This window comes from Quercus robur, chromosome 12 (genome assembly GCF_932294415.1).
Source record: "Quercus robur chromosome 12, dhQueRobu3.1, whole genome shotgun sequence".
In the NCBI taxonomy this organism is placed as follows: Eukaryota; Viridiplantae; Streptophyta; class Magnoliopsida; order Fagales; family Fagaceae; genus Quercus; species Quercus robur.
The window spans coordinates 26,424,522-26,445,456 of record NC_065545.1 but is presented as its reverse complement, the minus strand read 5'-3'; the positions used below and the strand labels follow the sequence as shown (position 1 = coordinate 26,445,456).

The following is a 20,935-nucleotide window of genomic DNA, read 5'->3' as shown; positions in this document are numbered from 1 at the left end:
GCTATCCATGTTCCCTGTTCTTCATAAAAAAAATGTGGAAAAAAAGTTTCAATTAAATTTATTTATTAAAAGTAGATTTTAATATTTATTTTAATTCTTAGAAGATTTGTTTAAAAGATATTTAATGTTTTGGTGTGATAAATCCATTTGGCATTAGTTCATTGACCAACAATACACGTGGCAAGTTGATGTGTCACTTAACAAACACATCAACACAATACTAACAGAACTGCTAACTATCAAGATGATATGAAATTTTAGGGAGGTGAAATTCAACTTTGAAATTTTAGGGTATAAAATCAAAATACCCCCAAACTTCAAGGGTGTGGTTTGCAATTCACCTTTCATATTATGTTTAACTTTCTCGTGCATTGCACGAGTTATCAACTAGTATAAATAGTTACCAAAGTGAGTACATTGCCATATTATATGAGGTTTAGTATATTCTAAGGATTAATTTTTTTTTTCCTTTTGTGTAGCTCTTTACATCATAACCCCCACCCTCTTTGGCCAAGATGGTGAATAGGAAATTTGTAATCAAATGTGATTAAAATTGATCTCAATAGTGTGTTAGAAGATGTCCAATAACTCGTCTTGACTGAATAGGTCTAAAGAGTTACTACAGTTTCAAGTAAGGAAACTTTGCTTTCTTTTTTTTTTGGTAGAAAGCAAGGCAACTTTCAAACAATGTTTAGGGTATATTTGGATACCGTTTATTTTGCTAAAATTGAAAAATTATTACTGAAAGTAGATAAAGGTAAAAATTAGTTGAACTAGTACAATAGGCCCATAAATAGTGCAAAAAATAAGTTGAATAGTAAAATAATTTAAAATTTTAATCCTAACCCAAATGCACACTTAATGTGTATTGTCCTTGGATGACAAATATAAAAGTTTTGGAAATATATAGCATTAGCCCAAAACCCTTAGTGAATGGTTTTTGTATTATTATTTTTTTAGAGTGTTTCAACCTATGATGACATCCGTATAAAATAATAGCTATTTATTATCAGACTAAGTAATATGTGTTTTTGTGAGTTATAGTTAGTTCAACTAATAAAGTTTCTGATGGTTGTATAATAGATACTATTATCAGGAGTGGATGTTATCAATTAAAATTCTAAAATAAGAAAAGAAAAGAAGTAATATGTATTTTTCTTCTCTTATTTAAACCTAAATAACATGTATTTCTCTTTTCCATCTTAACTATTTTTGGTGGGGGGAAAATGTTTCGAATTGCGGGATTAGAGCATGTTGTAATTATTTCTCAAAAAAAAAAAAAAAAAACTATTTTTGTCTTTCCCTATCTTATTTTTTCTTCCTTGGTTTCATACTATTTTTTTTTTTTTTTCATATCATTAAGTAATGATCTCCTTATTATTACACTAGTAAAACATGTTTTATTTTTTAGAATCAAACTAATAATTTTTCTTCTGTTTTTGTACTTGCAAATTTTTTTAATTACTAATAAGATTTGTATTTTTTTTTTGGGTGTCATTTAATTTTAATATAGTCATAAAATTAAGATAAATGAAAAAAAAAAAAAATGGGACTAATCAGGGCAATTCCCAGAGTCCTTTGATTTGATGGTATTATATTTCTCGCGCCTTCGCTGCTAATCTTCTTTCATTCTCCTTCCTCAGTTGCTCTTCACTCACTCAATCGAATTCTAGGGTTAGGGTTTCGCCAAAAAACCGAAAGTCACAAATGGAAAGGCAGAGAGGAGACCGATTCAATGGGCAGCAAGAGTCCCAACACCAAAACCAGCAACTCTCCGATCACCATAGCCACCATGAACAACAGCAGCAGCAGCATCATTTCAACAATTCCAACTACCAGGTCCAGGACCAGCAGCACCTTAACAACCCTAACTACCATTCAAACTACCACCACCATGACCAACACTTCAACAATTCCAACTATCAACAACATCCCCCCCACCATCACAATCACCATCAACACGTGAACTTTGAGCCAAACGATTCGTCGTCGTTTGGCTCTGGAGGTTTCCCTCCCAATAGTGGTGCCGGTGGATATGGTTCTGGTTCTGGTTCTGGTTCCGGTTCCGGTTCCGCCTATTCTGTACGCAAAAGAGGCCGGCATCGAGGAGATACTCCAGGTGTGTAGTAATGTGATGTTCTGTTTGGTAGCTGAGAAAAAGTGTAGGAAAAGAAAATTCGTAAGCTTAATAAAACTTAGTGCTTTCGTTTTTCTTTTTCAAATTTTCATCATAATGATACTGAAAAAAAAAATGTGGTTTAATCGCACTAATATAAATTTCAATTTACAATGTGTCCCTAAACTTTTGAAACTGAGTAATTAGTAATCACCTCTGAATTTCGCTCTAAATTTGCAAATAGCCCTTTAGAATTGAAGATATTTAACTTGGCATGATATTCATTTTTAAGGCTTTTGTTGTAAGGATTTTAGGTTTTGACCGTACAAGAGAGGCTTCATGGTTCATAGTAACTTCACTTTATAGAATGGGAATGCACGGCTCTGCCTCACGAGATACTTGGCTTTTAATCCAATTCATGTGTGTAATTATGATTATATGATGAAAGAATTGTTTCGATATTTATTTATTTATTTTGGCTTGGGAATTTTTCTTTGTACTTTTATGGGGTGCTTTCTTGTGGAAATCATGTTAATTATGTCTGACTGCAACTTTTATTAATGTCCTAAGTTGTAACCTTTTTTTTTTTTTTTTTTTTTTTTCCCCCCCTTTTAGATAGCGTGGACGGTTTTGGTAATGTAAAACTTTATGTTGTACCGGTTTCCAGAACAGCAACGGAAGGAGACGTAAGTTATTGTTTCCCTCAAGGCATTAAAATGTCCGCAATATTTGCTGTATGTGAATGTAAATGTTCATATATCAATGAGCTTTAGCTAAAATGATACTTCTTCCCTCATAAGAACGTAGGAGATGAAGGTTGAGGGTGCAGTTTCAGAACTCATATGTATAACTTATCAATCAAAAGTAAAAAAGAAGAAGAAGTACATATCTGTTTGAACTAGCTTCTTCCGTAAACATGCATCAAGTTTGTATTTCAACTTTTAGTTGTGTTGAAATTCCAAGAAGTTAGAATTTCTCCTTTTTGATGTGTATGTGTAACTGCATACCTAGTCCTAGCCAGAACTTTGAAATAGAGGGAGAGGCATTCTAGTCTTTACGCATAAAGGGAAGTCTGTCAAGAAGGTTTTTTTTTTTTTTTTTTTTTTTTTTCCCTTGAAGGGTTAAAGGGGGGTTCCTTTTTCTTGGCAAAGCATTTGGGGAGCTAGAGTGCCTTGTAAGGTCATTTTCCCCCCCTCACATGGACAGCAGCCCTGGGAAAGATCTTTACTGTTGATATTTGCAAAAGTGTTATGTTGTGATCTTATACTGGTGCTGAATGTGTAAGCAATTGTGGAGAGACGGCAGATCATCTTGCTTCATTGTTCTGTGGCTAGAGAATCGTGGTCTCTTGTGTTTGCTTTATTTGGAATATCTCGGATTATGCCAAAGATGGTAGTTCAAATGTTGGCACGGAAAGTTCCATAATAATAGTGGTCTAAGAGTTGGGAAGGCTGCTCCTTTCTGCATCTTGTGTACTATTGGGCAAGAAAGGAATAGTAGTACTTTTGATGGTGTAGAAAGTCCTATTTTTGTCCTTAATTTTTCTTCTCTTTCAAATTGTTACTATTTTCTGTGCTTGTAATAATTATTACTTCTTATTAACTCTTGGATTTTGCTTCTAATTACATCAGATCCGACCTGTCTTTGAAGAACATGGAAATGTAGTTGAAGTTGTTATATTGAAAGATAAGAGAACTGGCCAACAACAAGGTATTGTAATGCTGTTATATATATAAAATATGTATATTTCGTGATCCATATTAGTGTATTTCCTGGTCTTTTGAGAAGTTCTCTAGAGCGCCAAAATGCTCATTGTTTATCTTGATTACCTTTATCACTTATTGACCATGGTTTCCTATCTACAACACTGAAATGACCACAAAACTTTCTAGCAGCCAGCATTTCATTATGAAATTTGTAAGGTGGATAGATCCTGCTTTTGTACCATGGGTGCTCTGACCCAGAGGTTAACTTATTATGAACAGTTAAACCTTAGTAAGATGATTAGCCATGTGCTATTTCTCATTGATGTTACTTAAAAATGGTAGACATTTATTATCTGTGTTCTTATAAAGTTTTCCTTGGTTCTTTTTTTGTTTTATTTTTTTTAGAACTGTTGAAATGGTCGCTAATTTGAATGGTCCACTTTGTCCCTTACTTTCATCACTGTCAAGAGGCAAAATAATATATAATATATGTAAAATATAGAACTAGGATACAAGAGTGAAGCTTGAGAGTGAGAACGTCGATTTTTTGTTTCTATCAAAAATCATAATGGAAGAGTAACAGAAATATTATGGATATGTGTTTTGTGGAAGAATATCAATACTTCTGTGCTTGTGGATGTGGCTTTACTTGTACAGGAAGTTGTTTTGTGAAATATGCAACGGTAGATGAAGCTGAAAGAGCTATTAGATCTTTAAACAATCAATACACTTTTCCTGGGGTGAGTTATTGAGCTTCTTGGATAAATAATACAAAGCCTCTTTGTGCTGTTGTTTGTGTATTTGATTTACATATTTTCTTTTTCCAGGAACATGCTCCCCTCACAGTCAAATATGCAGATAGGGAACGGGAGCGTCTTGGCGGTTGTTCTTTTTGACATTGTCTTACTTTTACCTTTTCTATCAATTCTGCATTTCTACATGTTTTTGAGTTTCAATAGTGATAATGTTCTTTGGCATGTATTTGAGTACATATGGTATCTGCACAGATGCATTGGCTTTGTCTTGCATGATGCTTCTGGTTTTTCACTTATCCACATATTTTTTGCAAATATATGAACCATCTGCTTTTTTTTTTTTTTCCCCTCTCAATGGGTTACACAATATTTTTGCCAAAACTCATTGGGTGTTTGTGTAACTTATCAATAAAGAAAAGTTTTTATTTATATATATTATCCCCTGTTCATTTTCTGGTTATATTTTTAAATAATTTCTTGTGATAGCAGTGGTGGACAAATTGTATGTTGGTTGCCTGAACAAAGATGCTTCAAAAATGGAAGTTGAGGAGGTATGTTCCATTTTCAAAAAAATGTTCTAGTTCTTTGCCTTCCTCAGCAAAATAAAGTGAACTCTCTCATTTTGGTATCTTCTTGTATGTATGCACCAACAAGGAATGGTTACAGACACAGGATGCATAGAGATATGTGAGGTGAGGGTAATGTGTTTAGGATGCCTAGAAGGGTCATTACCCACCACTTGTGGGTGGGATGAATATACAACAAAAATGAGGATGCATTTCCTTCACATGGTAGAATGAATAACAAAATTGGGACCATGAGACCTATAACTATTCTCTAGAAAATATAAGGACAAAGGTTTGAAAGCCAACTCTTTACTGAGATCAGTGTGGGGACAGGGACTGTTCAAGTTGTGAGCGATCTTCTTTTAATGAATAGCTTTCCAAAATACATGTTGTATGTCATTGAATGGGCATGGACAGAAAATCAACTGAGATTAAAACTGCATGTGATTCAATGTGTACTTGTGTTACAATATCTTGTATGTTACCTGTGTGCTATATATATGTATTTTTGTGTGCATGTCCCAGTGTGTGACCTTTGCAGTTTGATGTTAAACCTGTTTCCCTATGTGAAACCTCTTTGTTGTAATTGTTGTTGTTCACATGACTTTATGGAAAGCATCCTTGCTCATTTTTCTTTCACAACTCAGCTACAGTTATTAAGCTTTATATTCTCATAGTCTTTATATATTTGATGCAATGAATTTTATATGGATGTTATCTCTGTCAGATATTTTCCGCCTATGGTCCCATTGAAGATGTCTATATTGTACGCGATGAGCTGAAGCAAAGTCGTGGTGTGTTGTTGATCTAACTATCTATATCTGTCTTTCATATTTAATGGTGAATTATAGTATTTAGGACTGGACATGTTGGTAGGTATTTTTTGCTCTGGACTTTCATTTCAGCCCCAATGTATTGGTTTCACCTAAAATCTCCAGCAATTCTAATTGACCCCATACAATCACTTTTGCAATTATTTGGTCAATTCTACGTTGTTGTTGTTGTTGGTTTTTTTTTTTTTTTTTTTTCTTCTATCTGATTTTGTACCCATGTGCTAAGGGTAAATTAGAGAAAAAAGAAGGAAAAACATTGTAAATGGTGAATACTTTACCTATATTTTTTGTTTAAAGCTTGTTGGCTCTCGAGCAGTGTTGTTAAAAGCACACTTAAAGGTCAAAGACCTGGTTTAAGTGCTTTGTTTGACCAAAATGAAACTCATTTAAGAGGCACTGCTTTTCTGGTGCTTTTTGAAGAAGCAAAATGCCTACTTAACTGCACCTTTTTATTTTTAGTTTTCTATATTTCTTATAAAAAAATGAATGATTAAAATTAAATGGTTGATCTTATGGTGCTTTTATATATAAATATATATATATATATATAAATCTTTCTTAAAAGAATATGAATCATTTAACTTAACTGCTCAATTTGAAGGCAATGACGCGGACTGCTGATTTATTATGCAAACACTATTCTTAAGGTGTTGTACTACAAAAATTTTTTTGTTTGCATATCAAATGACATGACATTTTCATATGACCAAGGATAATTTACTATTCTTATACTTTTTGGTCTGCCTTTTGGATGTATTTTGACTGAATGCTACACTTCATTTTGATCAGAGCTATCTATTCATGCATTTTATAAAGTACAGAGAATTATATAAAAATTATATAGGCATTTTTTTTAATGCTTTTATGAACACTGCTCTCAGAGGTATCTTTTGTGTACTTCCTTTGTATGTGAGTTGTCTTCTTTGTGGTTGTCTAATAATTTTTTTTGCTTGGGGGAAAAGGAATCAGCTCTTTTATCTGCCTGTGTTGGCACATAAAGTTTCATAATTTCAAACTCTGTTTTGCATTTTTAAAGCACAGATAGTGCAATAGATCTGTCTTTCTGTTACACTATCAATTGATGTTTCATTTGAAATGGATGTTTATGCTGTTTTGAAGGATGCGGATTTGTTAAATTTTCCCATTGGGAAATGGCACTGGCGGCAATCAAAGCATTAAATGGAACGTTCAAGATGAGGGTAAAGCTTATAAATTACTTTTGCTCTGTTTGTTTCAGCATTAGTGTTTTTTGGAAAATGGATCATTTTCCAGAGAACATTTTTTTGGAAAACTATCTCATTTTCCGGTGTTTGGTAACGACCTTGAAAATGAGTTTGAGAATGTTTTCCGATGTTTGGTATTCACAAATTTTTTGTAACATTTCTTGTATATAGGTAACACCAGCCAAGTAGTGTGACAATAAAATTCCTACTGCACACGTCAACTGATTAAAGAAAAAAGGGATTTCACACATCCTAGAAATAATGTGGGGTTATATTTTTTTTGATAATCTGCAATGCATTAAATCAAAACGAGGAAATACAAGTGTTGGCATCTTCCAAACAAACAGCAGCTAAACTAGGTGGAAGATTACCTGAAGTAAAAAAAACAAGACAACATAGAATCTAATGCGAACTTTGCTGCTGTATGAGCAGCAGAGTTTCTGCTTCTTTTGACCCTATTGTTATATTAAAATACCATATTGGTTTTGGCTTCACGAGTTGGAGAACAAGTGAAAAACAAATGTGATAATGTTAACAAAAAAACAAGAACTATAACCTATGCAGTTATGTAAATTAAGCAATTATGTAAATGAATAAACACTCAATCGGTAATAAAATCTGTAAAAATTTGAACAAATACAAAACATGCTACAACGCATAAAAATCTGTTGGGAAAAAAAAAAAACCTAATAGAATAGAATCTAATAGAATCACTACTCAGCATATTAATAAAATCAGCAAAAAAAAAAAAAAAAGTACTGCTGCAGATTAATAAAATCAGCATAGTAATAAAATTTAATAGAATCACTACTCAGCATATTAATAAAATCAGCAAACAAAAAAACAAAGTACTGCTCTGCAGATAAATAAAATCAGCATAGTAATAAAATCTAATAGAATCACTACTCAGCATGTTAATAGAATCACTACTTAGCAAACAAAAACACTGAATATCTAATAAAATTAGGATTTTGGAAGAGAGGAATGAAAAAAAGTACCGCTGCAGATTTGTTCGCCCTTGCAAGGAAGAGCTACTGACAGATCTGTGAGGGAGAAAAAAAAAAAAAAAAAAAACCTTATCAAATAACAGTTTTATAGAAGGGAAGAGAAACAGAGAGAAGAGAGAAACAAAAAGTGAAATCAATGGAAAGAGGAGACCAGAGAGTGACAATGTGGGCATGAGAACTGAGAAGAGAGAAAAAGTGAAGGGAAGAGAAGATTTGAGAGTGCTTACCGTGAAAAAGAGTGAAAGAGCGCCAAACCAATATTGTTTCCCATGGCAAACAAAAGAGAATATATATAGGAGTTAAGAGCCGTGAGGGAGAGAGCTTGTTTTCCGAATATTTTTATTGGAAAACAAGCGATAAAAAATAAGCTTTATTTTTATTAGAGTTTTCCATTGACTAAAGATAGTTTTCCGTTGACTGATTTTTTTATACTACCAAACACTGGAAAATGTGGAAAACTATCTTTATAGAAGGTTTTTCAACGAAATGAACAGAGCATTTGATATGTACCACTTATCTCATTGAACTTGTAGAGGCTTTCTATTCATTATTATTTTCCTTTTTTGTATTCTTTAGGGTTGTGACCAGCCATTAATTGTTCGTTTTGCGGATCCTAAGAAACCTAAGATTGGAGAACCAAGGTTTCTGCTTTCTTATTACTTTCTTATATAACTGTTAACCTATGCTCTGTGTGTGATTATCAGATAGTAATTAAATTACAAGTTAACTTATCCATGTAAAGGACTTGGAGTTGTCACTTTTCTTTGTCCACTCCATGAAAAATTCTGTCCAATTCAGCTAGTTCCTCGCCTGTGCTAATATCTCTTCATCTCACACTACAACAAAAGTGATAATAATTTGTTTGCTGATTATGTCTTCTTTCTCTCTCCAGGGGTAATCATATATTTGCAAATACAAATTTTGCTCCCTGTTCACAAGAACCATTTGCTAGGAACATGTGCGTCTCCATTCCTCTTCTTCCTTATTTTTGTTATTCTTGTTGAAATACTCTAATATATATTTGCCAATGAGCTCTGGTTCAAACAGCACCTCCTCCCCCTTTAAGATGGTGTGGAAGGTATGGTGTGAGTTCAAAACCCAATGGGTGTGTAACTTACCAACAATAATAATAAAAAATCTAATATATATTCTTTTTTTGGCAGGGTAGCACCCAGTCTTGGCAAATCTATGGGAGGGTGTATTTTGCCTAATGCTTCATATCCTCTGCGACCAAATTCTACAAGTTCATTACCTCAATCAGTTTCTCAGATGGAAAAGCAAGAACCTTTCATGCAACAACCATTTCCTCCCCTACAGCAGCTGCCTTCACAGTTGGCTCAGATGCCATTACAACAGACACGAACTCCACAGACAAGCTCGCAATCATCTCAACTAGAAGGCTCTGAAGTGCAGAGGCAGTCTCATCAAACTGGAAAAGTGGAGCAGCAGCCGAGTTCACAGGTAAATAGTCAGCAGGTACCACAAAATGATAAATGATTATTTAGTTCCTTTGTATGGGGTAAGTTATCTATTGGTCTTTGAGGGAAATCAGAATTGAAGGGATTGGCATACTTACAGGAATAATGTCATAAGCATCCTCTCATAGCATTTGTTTTCAGCGCGACTTATGATTGGCTTTGTAGTATGGATATCCAAGCTTTTATAGAAATGTTTGTTTACCTCAATAGACAATAAACTATCAAGAATGTGTGGTGTCTCCAGAAATACCTGGAGTGGTGATAGTTTCGAATTGGAGTTTGTATCCTTTCAACAGTTCTAAGTTTTGGTGCTGTTGATATCTTCTGGTTGTGATTTCCCATTGGTGGATAATAAAGCCATATGCATGCATTACAGTTGGTGTTTAAAGAGATGTTTTATTGTTATACCTGCTAGTCGTAGATACTAGATACTGTTGAATGGATTCATTTAACTTCACATCATATGTAAGCTTGTGACTTTGTCCAGACTTGATCCTGGTTGTTGTAATTTTGGCAACTATGCCACTTGGTCCGTCAGTGATATTATTTTTCCCCCTCCCTGCAGTCTCCAACAGTTGCTAGTAGTTCTACCTCACCTGCTGTACCTTTAAGTCCTTATATAACTGCTTCTTTTGAGTGTGATTGGAGCGAACATACCTGTCCTGATGGACACAAGTATTATTATAATTGTGTCACTCGTGAGAGTAGAGTAAGTTTTCTCCCTGAACCATCTTTCTTGCATTTTTCTGGTTTGAGTTTTGGTACGTGAGAAGATGAGTAAATAGCTGTGAAAAATTGCTTTGCAGTGGATGAAGCCTCAGGAATATTCCTTACATGAGCATCAATTACTGAAGCATCAAAACCTGCAAAATCCAAGCCATCAGCTTCAGCCCTCTTTGCCAGTTCTTTCAAGCCAACAAGTAATTCAGATAGAACAGGTGCAGCTTCAGCCAGTCTCTTCCTTCAGAAACTTCTAAAACCCTACCTTATCTGCACTAGTCAGAATTCAGTTTTTGTTGGTGTTTTATCTTCTTCTTCTTCCCCTTTTTCTGGTTGTAAATTAATTTTTTTTCTTAACTTTTGTTTGTTCGTTGCATAATTAGTTACGCACCTGGTGTTGTGGGATAAATTGTCATCACACATTCCCACTTCAGTAGTTCGACACCTTTCAATGTTGGCTAATATCTTAGGTGCTACATAACTTCATCCTCTTCAAAGTTAGGCACATGGTGGAATATGGTCATTCACATGGTGAAGTTTGGCTCACCAAACGTAACTAGACCTCCTGTTAGAACTTCTGAATCGCAACTTTCATGTATTGAACTGTAGCCTCTGTTTGTCTATTCTAGGGTTGACCATGGCCTCACCAAAAGTTGCATTGCTCTGGTTTGGTAACAGATTTACCTGATGAGTTGGCCAGTGTCTTTAAGTTTTACAGTCTGGTGGAAATGAGTTGTGTGCTTAATTACTTGGGCTTGTCCAAAATCATTGGATGCTGATTTAGCAGGATGGGTTATATGACGGAGGTAGAATTTCTATATTGTAGTGTAATGGAACAAGTGCTTTTCATTCATTTCTCAGAAACTCATCTTGGCAAATCTTTATTATGTTATGGATATCAGTTGTAGTACCACATGGCCAATGGACACTGGACTCTTCTCACAGCATGTCCTTTTGAGGAACTAAAATGTTCATCTTCCCCTCTTTCCCCCCTCTTTTTGACTTGATGGAAGGTATAAGTGCTTCATTTTAGTACGCTGTAATTTTGTAGGAATTGGATCATGTGCAACTGCAGTCAGAATCTAGTCCTGTTATTGGCCCAACTTGTGCTTAAGAGGTATCATTTCTGATATTCATTATCTAGTTGGTCTTTTTTAATTTCTGAAATTTAAATGCTGGAAAGGTTGTGATTATTTTTCATGCTACAATTATTGCTTAAAAAAAAAAAAAAAACTCAATTGTAGTTGCATGGTGTTTTCTTAAAAAGGTTGCAGAGATGCTGATGGTGGCTCTTCTCTGTGCATGCATCTTGGAAAATTGGTAGCTATGCAAACAATTTCCATGAGTGATTAGTTACAAAAAACATTAATGAATTTAAAGAGATAAGCTATGTTCCAACACCCCCCCCCCCCCTTTTTTTTTTCTCTTTGCGTTATTCTTTTTTCTTTTGGGTTTTATTTATTTATTTTAACTGGAGTATATTTCACTAAGCATGTATGATTGGCTTAGGTGAAATTATTTAGTGTATCCAGTGTAATACACCCTCTCACTATGTGGGAGGAGGGTGTAGTCCACCGTGGGTAGCAAATAATTTCTTAGCTTTTAGGTGGTGTTAAATGAGGGGGTAACAGCACTGTACTATGAATGTAATTCTGTATGCAGGGGACTTCTTGTTGGACATACGCAACTTCATTATTAACTTTTGGTGTTTATGTTTGAAGTTGATTGTGGTGGAAAAAGGGGCATCAAACGGCATTTTAATTGAAAATGAGACGCGGAGCTTAGAAAAGCTTGTAATATTAGGTCTAGGTAGAGGTGGTGGCCACCAAATGTTTTATTTTTATTTTTTAATATGCATATCTCAGTTGATAGGTTACCTTAAGGTAGTAATCTTTACAATTTATTTCGTTTACTTTCTAATTTATGTAAATTAAACAAAATCTTTAAATCGGAAGTTGCATTTTTGGCGTGCTTCTGCTGGTTTTCATGTAGAAAATTGAGGCTGATTTTAAGGGAATGTATTCAGTGTGTTTTTGGCTAAGCTTGTCCTCATGCTAGACGTGTTCTTGTGATTGAATATTGCAATTATTGTTTTACAGAAAATATTCTTTTCTACAAACCCATCCATCGAAGCATCTTTTTGAGTCCCATGCTCCGTGATGGCTGGAAATTGCAAGATTTCCGGAAAAGCCAGCCCAGCCTAATGACTGTGTAAAATATGGGAGAGTCACCGTCGTGGATGGGCGGACGACCAGATGGATGATATTATATTATATATATATATTTTGAAGAACCAAATGGATGATATTATATTTTAAAGAACTTTATTTTTAAATAAAAATCTTATTCCGATTTTGGAATTAGATGAGGAAAGCATAATTGCTATACTAGTGCATTACTCCAATCGAGTATTTAAATCCATAAATATTTTGAGATGCATCTGATTGGCCCGGTGAGAAAACAAGAAAAATATCATACAGGCATGGTAATGCGGATACACAGTATTAATATAATTGGAAGCAACAAATTCATATATGGGTTCCACTGGTGGAGACTGCTAGAATTATGCTAGTCTCTCCTGGCATTGTAATCCACCAAGCTCTAGTTATTCCCATCGATAACGATCTCATATGGCCTAAGCACATGCAGCTACTGAAACCATATATGAGCCATTCTTTTTTAACATGTAAAGCTAAAAGTACCCACATCCCTATCAAGATTTATTCCATCATTAGAAACAAAGAATCACACTCAAAATCCCTCATCTGTGCATGTGAGTCCCTGTATAGCAAAATTTCTTTCGTCACACCCCACGTCCCTACCATTGTTCAATGAATCAAATCCACTAGTGGATTGCACATTAGTACGACATAATATTAGAGAGAAAAAAAATACAAATACAAATACGAGGCATTAACCCAACAGGCTCAATATGGGTAAAGAAGTGGTTGAGTTATTCTTTCTTGTTGCACTTGCAACCCCATGCATACCTAGCGACAGCACATTAAATTTCCTCACCAAATCCTCAAAAATTGAAACCTTTTATTGTGGATTCCCAGACAAAGGAAAAGCCAGAAAGCTTCCACATTAATTGTTCTCTTTGGAGAGTGGAGAGTAACCCCAAACCCTCAAAATCTTGACTGCTGTACTCTTAATGAAATCAATGCACATTCCCTTCAACAACAAAAAACAAAGATATAGGACAAAGAAGGGGTCAGGAGAATAAAAAGAAGAAAAGAAAAGAAAAGAATAAAAAAAATGCTGAAACAAAGAACCAAATTGAGAAACTAGTCCCTGCATTGGATCAAAAACCCTTGTTTACAGTGATAATATCATCGGGTTTGTATAAACGGGAATGGGTTCTACAAGAAAGATCACCACCTGTCACTGTCAGCAAGAAGATTACATCCCAAAACATCTACATATCCATCTCCTCTCCTACTAAGTTAGTAAACAAAAATTACATAAGTAGTAGTAATTAATTAACTGGTCCCTCTTCTCTACTCTTCCTTAAGCATATACGATGGAACAATGTCTTGAAGAAGTCCATGGTCTTTAAGCAAAGCAGCTCCTTGGGTGCAAAACCGAGTGTCACGAAGTAAACCAGGATTATTTGCAAATAAGCCATTAAAAGCAAAATTGGAATGTGTCAAGGGATTGACAAGAGATTGTTGGTGCTGTTGTTGATAATGAGATAGGGTTCTTGGCATTGGCATAGTAAAGCTGGTGGCAGAGACACCTCCTGAACCTGGTGGAGCTCCAGCAAAGTTTTGGCGAGGCATGACTGGGCTTGGATGAGTGTGTTGCCCTTCATAGGTAGTCACAACTATGGTTGGATCTGTGAAAGAGCGTTCCACACGTTTCTTTACATTACATGAGGCTGTAGTGCAACGATAGTAACTCCTAAATCCACAAAGGAAAGACCTTTAGAATAATGCAAAAACCTTGAGCTTTAATTTGAGAAAGAAAAAGAAGGGTCAAATTGGATATTGAGGTTAATTTGTATTGCATTTATATACCTGGGAAAGGGGCTGTTCTTCACAGCTTTTTGACCGTACTTTCTCCATCTGTACCCATCTTCCAGATGATCAACCTCGCTCTTTGTCATAAACGCGAATCTCGGCTCTCTCTGTCTCTTCTGGTTTGTCTTCTTGGGTTTCAACCTAAACACCACAAACACCGAAACCAAATCTAAAAATCCATCCACATGATAATAAGATAAGAAAAAGAATAAAAAACCCCTCAAAAAGATTTTCCATTATAATCATTTTTAATGTAATTAAAACACAGAAAACAAAAAACATTAAAAAAAAAAAACCCCATTTTCTATCTTAACCTGTTTTCAAATGGGTATCTTCTAAACATAAAATCAAGAGCAAGAAAAGTAGGAAAAACCCAAAAAAAAAAAAAAAACTCACTGTTTCTTAGTCTTATCTGGTTGCTCTTCTTCCTGGTCTACAGCTTTATTATTAGTCTGCTCAGTATCATTCACTGCCTCACTGGATGCAGATGAGATCGAGGAAGAGTTAGGCGTGGCAGGCTGATTCAACACCTCAGAGCACTCTTTTACAGCTGGAAGTGGAGCTGAGGGAGCCATAGATATTGGTGGCAAATCAAAAAGAGGACTTGTATAATCCTGAACACCGGTACCCAGTAACTCCATAAACCCTAAAGAGCTCTTTTCTCCTTCAGAGAAGTCGAATATCCCAGAAAATGGATAGCTATCTGATATATGATCAGTAAACGAAGAAGATCCAACAAGCTCCTCCATCTTTATCATCTCCTTCCTCTCCATAACTCTCTCAAATTTGCAAATCTTTCATCAACCAAAGAGATCACTAAAAAAATAAAAGTGAAAGTTTCTATCTATCCCTAACACACACACACAGCAAAAAGAGAGAGTAGAGTAGGATAGGGCTGATCTGGTTTTAATTATAAGCTTTTAGAGAGAGAGAGAGAGTTTTTTTTTTGGGTCAGGAAGTGTGTGTGTGTGTATGTGTGAGAGAGAGAGAGAGTGAGATTTGTGGGTGGAAAAAGAAGGAAAGAAAGGGTTTGGGTTTGGGCAACAAATTATATTGACCGGCAATTGCAGGTCAGATATTTGTACGGTGTTAAATTCATAACTGGGTAGCAATTCAATGCATGGTCCGACAAAGTGGTCGTAGCTTTCATACGTAAGAGTTTGACCGGTTAACCGGTTTCGATCGAGCTCAGTGTGTGTATGTGAACGGGGTTTACCCACACGTGAGATTCTTAAGCCGTAGAAAAAGCCTACTACTATTATCTAAACCTCTCACTCGTGTGCATGTGAACTCATGAACTACTAGTCTATTTCTGTAGGCTATTTGTATAATAATCTATTAATGCAATGAATCCTCCAAAGATATTCCTTTTTCTTTTCTTTTCTCTTTTGCTTCTAATCTTCTCCCTTTTGCTTTATATGTTTTCATTTTTATTTTCTATTCTCTTTGTCTTTTTAAATAACTTTTTGTTGAGTGTGTGTATAGATCCTCAGCTATCATATGGCCAGATTGTCTTCATCTGAGAACGAACCAAAAAGGAATAGAAAGAATTCAAAGAATGTAGTGATGAACATTTTATATTGCCAATGTTTTCATTTTTATTTTCTATTCTCTTTGTCTTTTTAAATAACTTTTTGTTGAGTGTGTGTATAGATCCTCAGCTATCATATGGCCAGATTGTCTTCATCTGAGAACGAACCAAAAAGGAATAGAAAGAATTCAAAGAATGTAGTGATGAACATTTTATATTGCCAAAGGACGAGTGTTTACATGTCTTATTTGTTATCAAGTATATGATATATATAATATAACTGAGAATTTATCCTTGGAAAAATGGACAAAGTTTCATTAGAATGATGAATATGTATATGTATATATGTATATCTTCAATTCAAACTTCATATGAAAGCTATTCTTTAGAGTAAAAAAATTGAACCAATTCAACACAACTTCATTATTATAGATTATATACACATACATATGTATGCCATTCTTTATGAGTTGTGATTAGTTTGGGAAAAATTACCAAAAAAATTGGTTCTATAAACTATATGACAGACAATGGAACCAAGTTGTAGCTCAGAATCACACTGCTTTTTTGAAGATTAAAGTACCTTATTAAGGTGGAAAGAATTAACTTTAGGTGTGAAAAGGATTAATGTAAATGCCGTATAAGCTTCCTATAGTCGGTGAATGTCGGCTGTTTTATCTTTTGCAAAGGAAAATTCGCAAGAAAGATGGAAAAGATATTTATCAAAATTCTCTCTTTTTTTCTACATCTTTAATTTGGTTGGAACCTTAAGGAACAGTATATGCACGTGTGTGGCCGTGAGACACAAGGCTAGCTGACATAATTTCCGTGTAAACCTAACTTACCTTACATGCTGCAATAATTCTGTTTCCAACTTTTCTTGGTAACATTTATATTCAGCTTCTTCTTTGCGACTTTTTTTTTTTTTGGGTAAATATCATATGCCTTCACATAGGTTTCATTGAATTCTTTGGCAATATCAATGGCCTAGCCTAGCTACCACCTTTGAAAGTTAATAAGTCATATAGGGCATAGTTGGGATCATTAATTATCTTTTTATTGGTGTAGGCTATTTCACTATTTGTCTTGATAGATCACAAGGCTCTCCTTCATTTTAGCAGGGTTCTTTAGAGACATCACCATGTTATTATATCATTTTTTATTATATGTTGCTGGTTTACCTTTATGACTTGATTGAAGTTCCTAAGAACTCAATGATGGATTATACATTTTAGTCAAAGCTAATAAATTGTCCATGATCATAACAACAAAAAATTAAGGGGTTCTCAATATATTCTTACTAAATTTGGGTTTAATTTGTTTGGTATATATGTACATGCATGTTTCTTGCATTACGGATTATATAATATATAGTCTCACTTATATTAATTGTTGTTGGAGTTTCAATACCTCACCAATATTATGCCTCGCACGTATGAGTCAATATTGACATGTAGACGTTCCAACAAACACAATGTCAATGACTTCCACAAAGACAAATGATATAATTCTCATGTCAAATCAACCTTCATGCTAGAAACTTGAACTATTATTCCTGTGATCTCGAAGCCCACGGAAAACAATGGTGGAGCCAAAACTTTTTGGTCAGTGGAGGTAAATTTTAATATTCATATTTTTTTGAGGGATAGCCTAACACAAATTTTATATAGGACATTAATTTAAGTTATCAATATCCTTTACAATAATAAAAATCCTAATATAGTTATCTCACTCCTTTGAATTTTATAATAAATAAATATAATTTAAGTACATAACTCAAATATTATAAATTTGATTTTAAGATAAAATTCACCACACATATGTTGCACATACATAGCAATAACATCATTTCACAGTTTTCTTTTCACTAATAAATAAGGTTTAATTATATGGGAATGGAAGTTTTATTGTTTTGGGTATCAATGGAGAAGAAGAATGAAAAGAGAATTTTTCCATTTCTATAAAAAATTTATTATTTTGAGAAATAAGGGTATTCATACCTCATCAAGTATCTGAATATTTCTTCAAGCATGTGTAGTCTTCTATTCTACACACACCAGATTACTACATAGATGAATTTCTTAGAGGTGACCTCAAAATAATGGCAAAAAAACTTCAAAAAGAATGATTGAATATATAAATAAAAAATGGTAGGCTGGTTTATTTTTTATTTTTTAGATTAAATCTACATTTTTTATTTTGTCAATTTGAAACTTTTGTCTATCTTTGTTGTTTTGAATAATAAAAAAAGTACAAAGAAAAGGTAGGTGAACAAGCCCAGGTGAAAACAAATTTTTTTATTAACAGTCTCTCGTTTTTCTCACTCCATTGTTGCCCAAATAACAAAAATGAATAACAAATATAAAAACAAATTTTTTCAGAATGAAGTGATTTCATAACTTTATAATTTGATTGAAAAAAATATAAACATGAGACTTAATCTCAAACAAGATATAAACGGTGAAGCTTTTTATATAATTCCACCCTACCCATTTTTTAGAACCACTCTTTCCCCTTATTTAATCTAACCCATAACTTAAAATTGTAAGAAGTTTCAAATTTTTTTTTTCAACAAAAGCTTTGACATTTTTTTATCCTAGGAAATTGTTTTCAACGGGTGTAATTTTAAAAAGGAAAAAGAAAATACATTTAAAAAAAAATATAATTTAGAGAAATGTTATGTACACAACATTTTTATAACATTTTCACAATAAATTTTAAGTGGGCCGGAGGTTGTTATGTACTATTACTGCTGGGCAAAAAAAGGTAATTTCAGTGATGAATTCAGATTAAAAAATCATAACAACCTACCACGTATGATTAATTTTGAAAATGTTATAAATGTAGCACTTCTCTATAAATTATATATATAATAGTAATAGTTACACACTATGTATACAAAACAAACAGATGGAATTGTGTTTTGAAAGCACAAAAAGCATGATTTCACAATTTCACAATATAATTAAAATTGTGTTTGAAAACATGATTTCACTGCAACGTGTAACTAGCTGATCAATGCAACAATAAAGAACAATAATATATGTAAAATTATTTAAAAGATTGTGTAATTCCATCCACTCGTTTGCTCCATCACTAAGAAAGAATACTTGTACTAATAAATCAGTCATTGAAAGATATCACAAACTTAATAACAAATAAATAACAGCCCCACATGATGTGGTCATGTGCAAGCTCATTTTGGCTTCTGGGAATAAAACTCTCTCACCCATGTGTCAAACAAAACTCAATAATACATGGACTAGTCTAATTAATTAAGATTTAAGACACTAATTTTTTTTTTTATATTTTAAAATAAAAATGAGAGGACAAGATTAAGATTAGAGAGAGGGGGGGCATAATTAAGATATGCCCTAAAAATCGAAACCAAAGATAGGGATTTTATCAATGTTAGCTCCCTTTCATGAAACCAGCTTGGCCCATGAAGTGCGCTCCTGGGTCCCATTCTCACTCTCCATGCGCAACCCTTTGGGGCGGTGACCTTTCTCTTTCGCCACGTGGATCACTTTGATTCCCTTCTCACGTTTTGTGGGTCCTACGATCACTCCATCACCGTACACGTGTTACATCCAATGGCCCATCTTCCTTGATCTTCCCTCTAGCTGACATCACAAACACGTTTCTCTTATGGGAGCCCTACTCATGAAAAACGTGATCCAGTCATTTCTTTTAATCTAATTTTTTTGGGGGGTACGTAATATTGTAGTAATAACCATCCAATTTTGTCATTTTTTGATTATATGCGTACCTTTGGACACCTTTTTTTTTTTGGGTTGCTAACTTGCCTTTGGATACTGTTTGGTTTCAAAAAGAGGGGGGAAGGGAAAAATGAAATTATCTTTCTTTAGAGAAATATACACAACATTTTCAAATCATATTCTAAGTAGTAGGTTTTTATGTTCATCAAAAAAAAAAGTAGTAGGTTTTTATTAGCTGTTATAAGTGGATAAAAAATTAAATTTAAGTGATAGATTTAAATTAAAATTAGTAATAATTTACCACTTAAAATATGTTGTAAAAGTGTTGTATGCATAGCATTTAACCTATTTGGTTAAAGAAGTAAGGGAAAACTAAAACAATATCAAAATGATAAAGATAAATGCTATGTGCATAATATTTTCATAACACTTTCACAATAAATCCTAAATGAAGTTGTTATTGGTAATGGGGCACGGCAAGACTGAAAGATGAGATCTTCCTCCCCATACTGCATGGTTTTGTCTTGTCCAATCCTCACCCCGCCTTGCATGACAGAGAAAATTTTCTTACCTCATCCCCATCCCTTGGGGCCTCATGAAGCCCCATTCCATCATGTAAAACTCCACTTCTTGTTAATTTGCCTCATAACTATTATAATTCTTTTAATAAAATTTGTTTCATTAATAAAAATATACTTGAAATTACAACTAAATTTATCCCATCAAATCAAATTATTTTTTACAAAAACCAAATAATATTATCTAAGTGTTTAACAAGAAAATATCACAACAAAAACAAAAATCTCATAGTATAACACATAATAAAGTAGAGATAGAAAGTCATGTTAGGTAAAATAAAATAAGTTGATATTGATATGTTTGTTTAAATAGTAGGGTTTTAAGGTATTAAACATTTACAAATTATAACCTTTATCAAGGTAGGGTGGGGCAGGGCGGGGCTAAAATCTCACCCCATCCCTGCCCCACTAGCTTTGCTAGGAAGGGAAAATTCGCACCGGGTGAAGCGGGGAGGGGCAGGTCAAGTGGGTAGGGCAAAATTGACATCTCTAATTACGAGTGAGCAATAAAGTAATTTAAATTATTGATTCAAATTAAAATAACAACTTACCAGTTACTATCTGAAATTTGTTGTGAAAATATTATGGACGTAACGCTTCTAATGATAAACTACACAATAACTTTTTTTTGGTTTTTTTTTTTTTTGTTTCACTATTTCATCTGTTTTGTGTGGCAAAGAA

The 20,935-nt window shown here is 33.9% G+C and overlaps 2 protein-coding genes across 10 annotated transcripts; one reads left to right on the top strand and one right to left on the bottom strand.

The window, feature by feature from the left end:
- The first annotated feature begins 1,553 nt into the window (after window positions 1–1,553).
- Window positions 1,554–12,783, top strand: LOC126710159 (flowering time control protein FCA). 9 transcript variants are annotated; one of them, XM_050410538.1, is made up of 15 exons: window positions 1,556–2,119; window positions 2,732–2,802; window positions 3,748–3,826; window positions 4,480–4,562; window positions 4,650–4,704; window positions 5,067–5,128; window positions 5,871–5,937; window positions 7,096–7,175; window positions 8,783–8,847; window positions 9,099–9,164; window positions 9,370–9,667; window positions 10,250–10,393; window positions 10,491–10,622; window positions 11,456–11,521; window positions 12,504–12,783. In XM_050410538.1, the coding sequence occupies exons 1-14, from the start codon at window positions 1,708–1,710 to the stop codon at window positions 11,516–11,518; spliced, it is 1,677 nt and encodes a 558-aa protein (XP_050266495.1). In that variant the 5' UTR covers window positions 1,556–1,707; the 3' UTR covers window positions 11,519–11,521; window positions 12,504–12,783. The 9 variants fall into 9 exon arrangements, with proteins under 9 accessions (XP_050266497.1, XP_050266501.1, XP_050266500.1 ...); XM_050410539.1 differs by lacking the exon at window positions 12,504–12,783 and adding an exon at window positions 12,126–12,445; XM_050410537.1 differs by lacking the exon at window positions 12,504–12,783 and adding an exon at window positions 12,067–12,445.
- A 900-nt stretch (window positions 12,784–13,683) lies between these two features.
- LOC126710162 (WRKY transcription factor 23) lies at window positions 13,684–15,434 on the bottom strand. The gene is made up of 3 exons (XM_050410545.1): window positions 14,823–15,434; window positions 14,424–14,567; window positions 13,684–14,307 (listed from the first exon to the last, which is right to left on the bottom strand). Exons 1-3 carry the CDS (start codon window positions 15,197–15,199, stop codon window positions 13,905–13,907), a joined length of 924 nt encoding a protein of 307 aa, XP_050266502.1. The 5' UTR covers window positions 15,200–15,434; the 3' UTR covers window positions 13,684–13,904.
- Window positions 15,435–20,935: the final 5,501 nt, after the last annotated feature.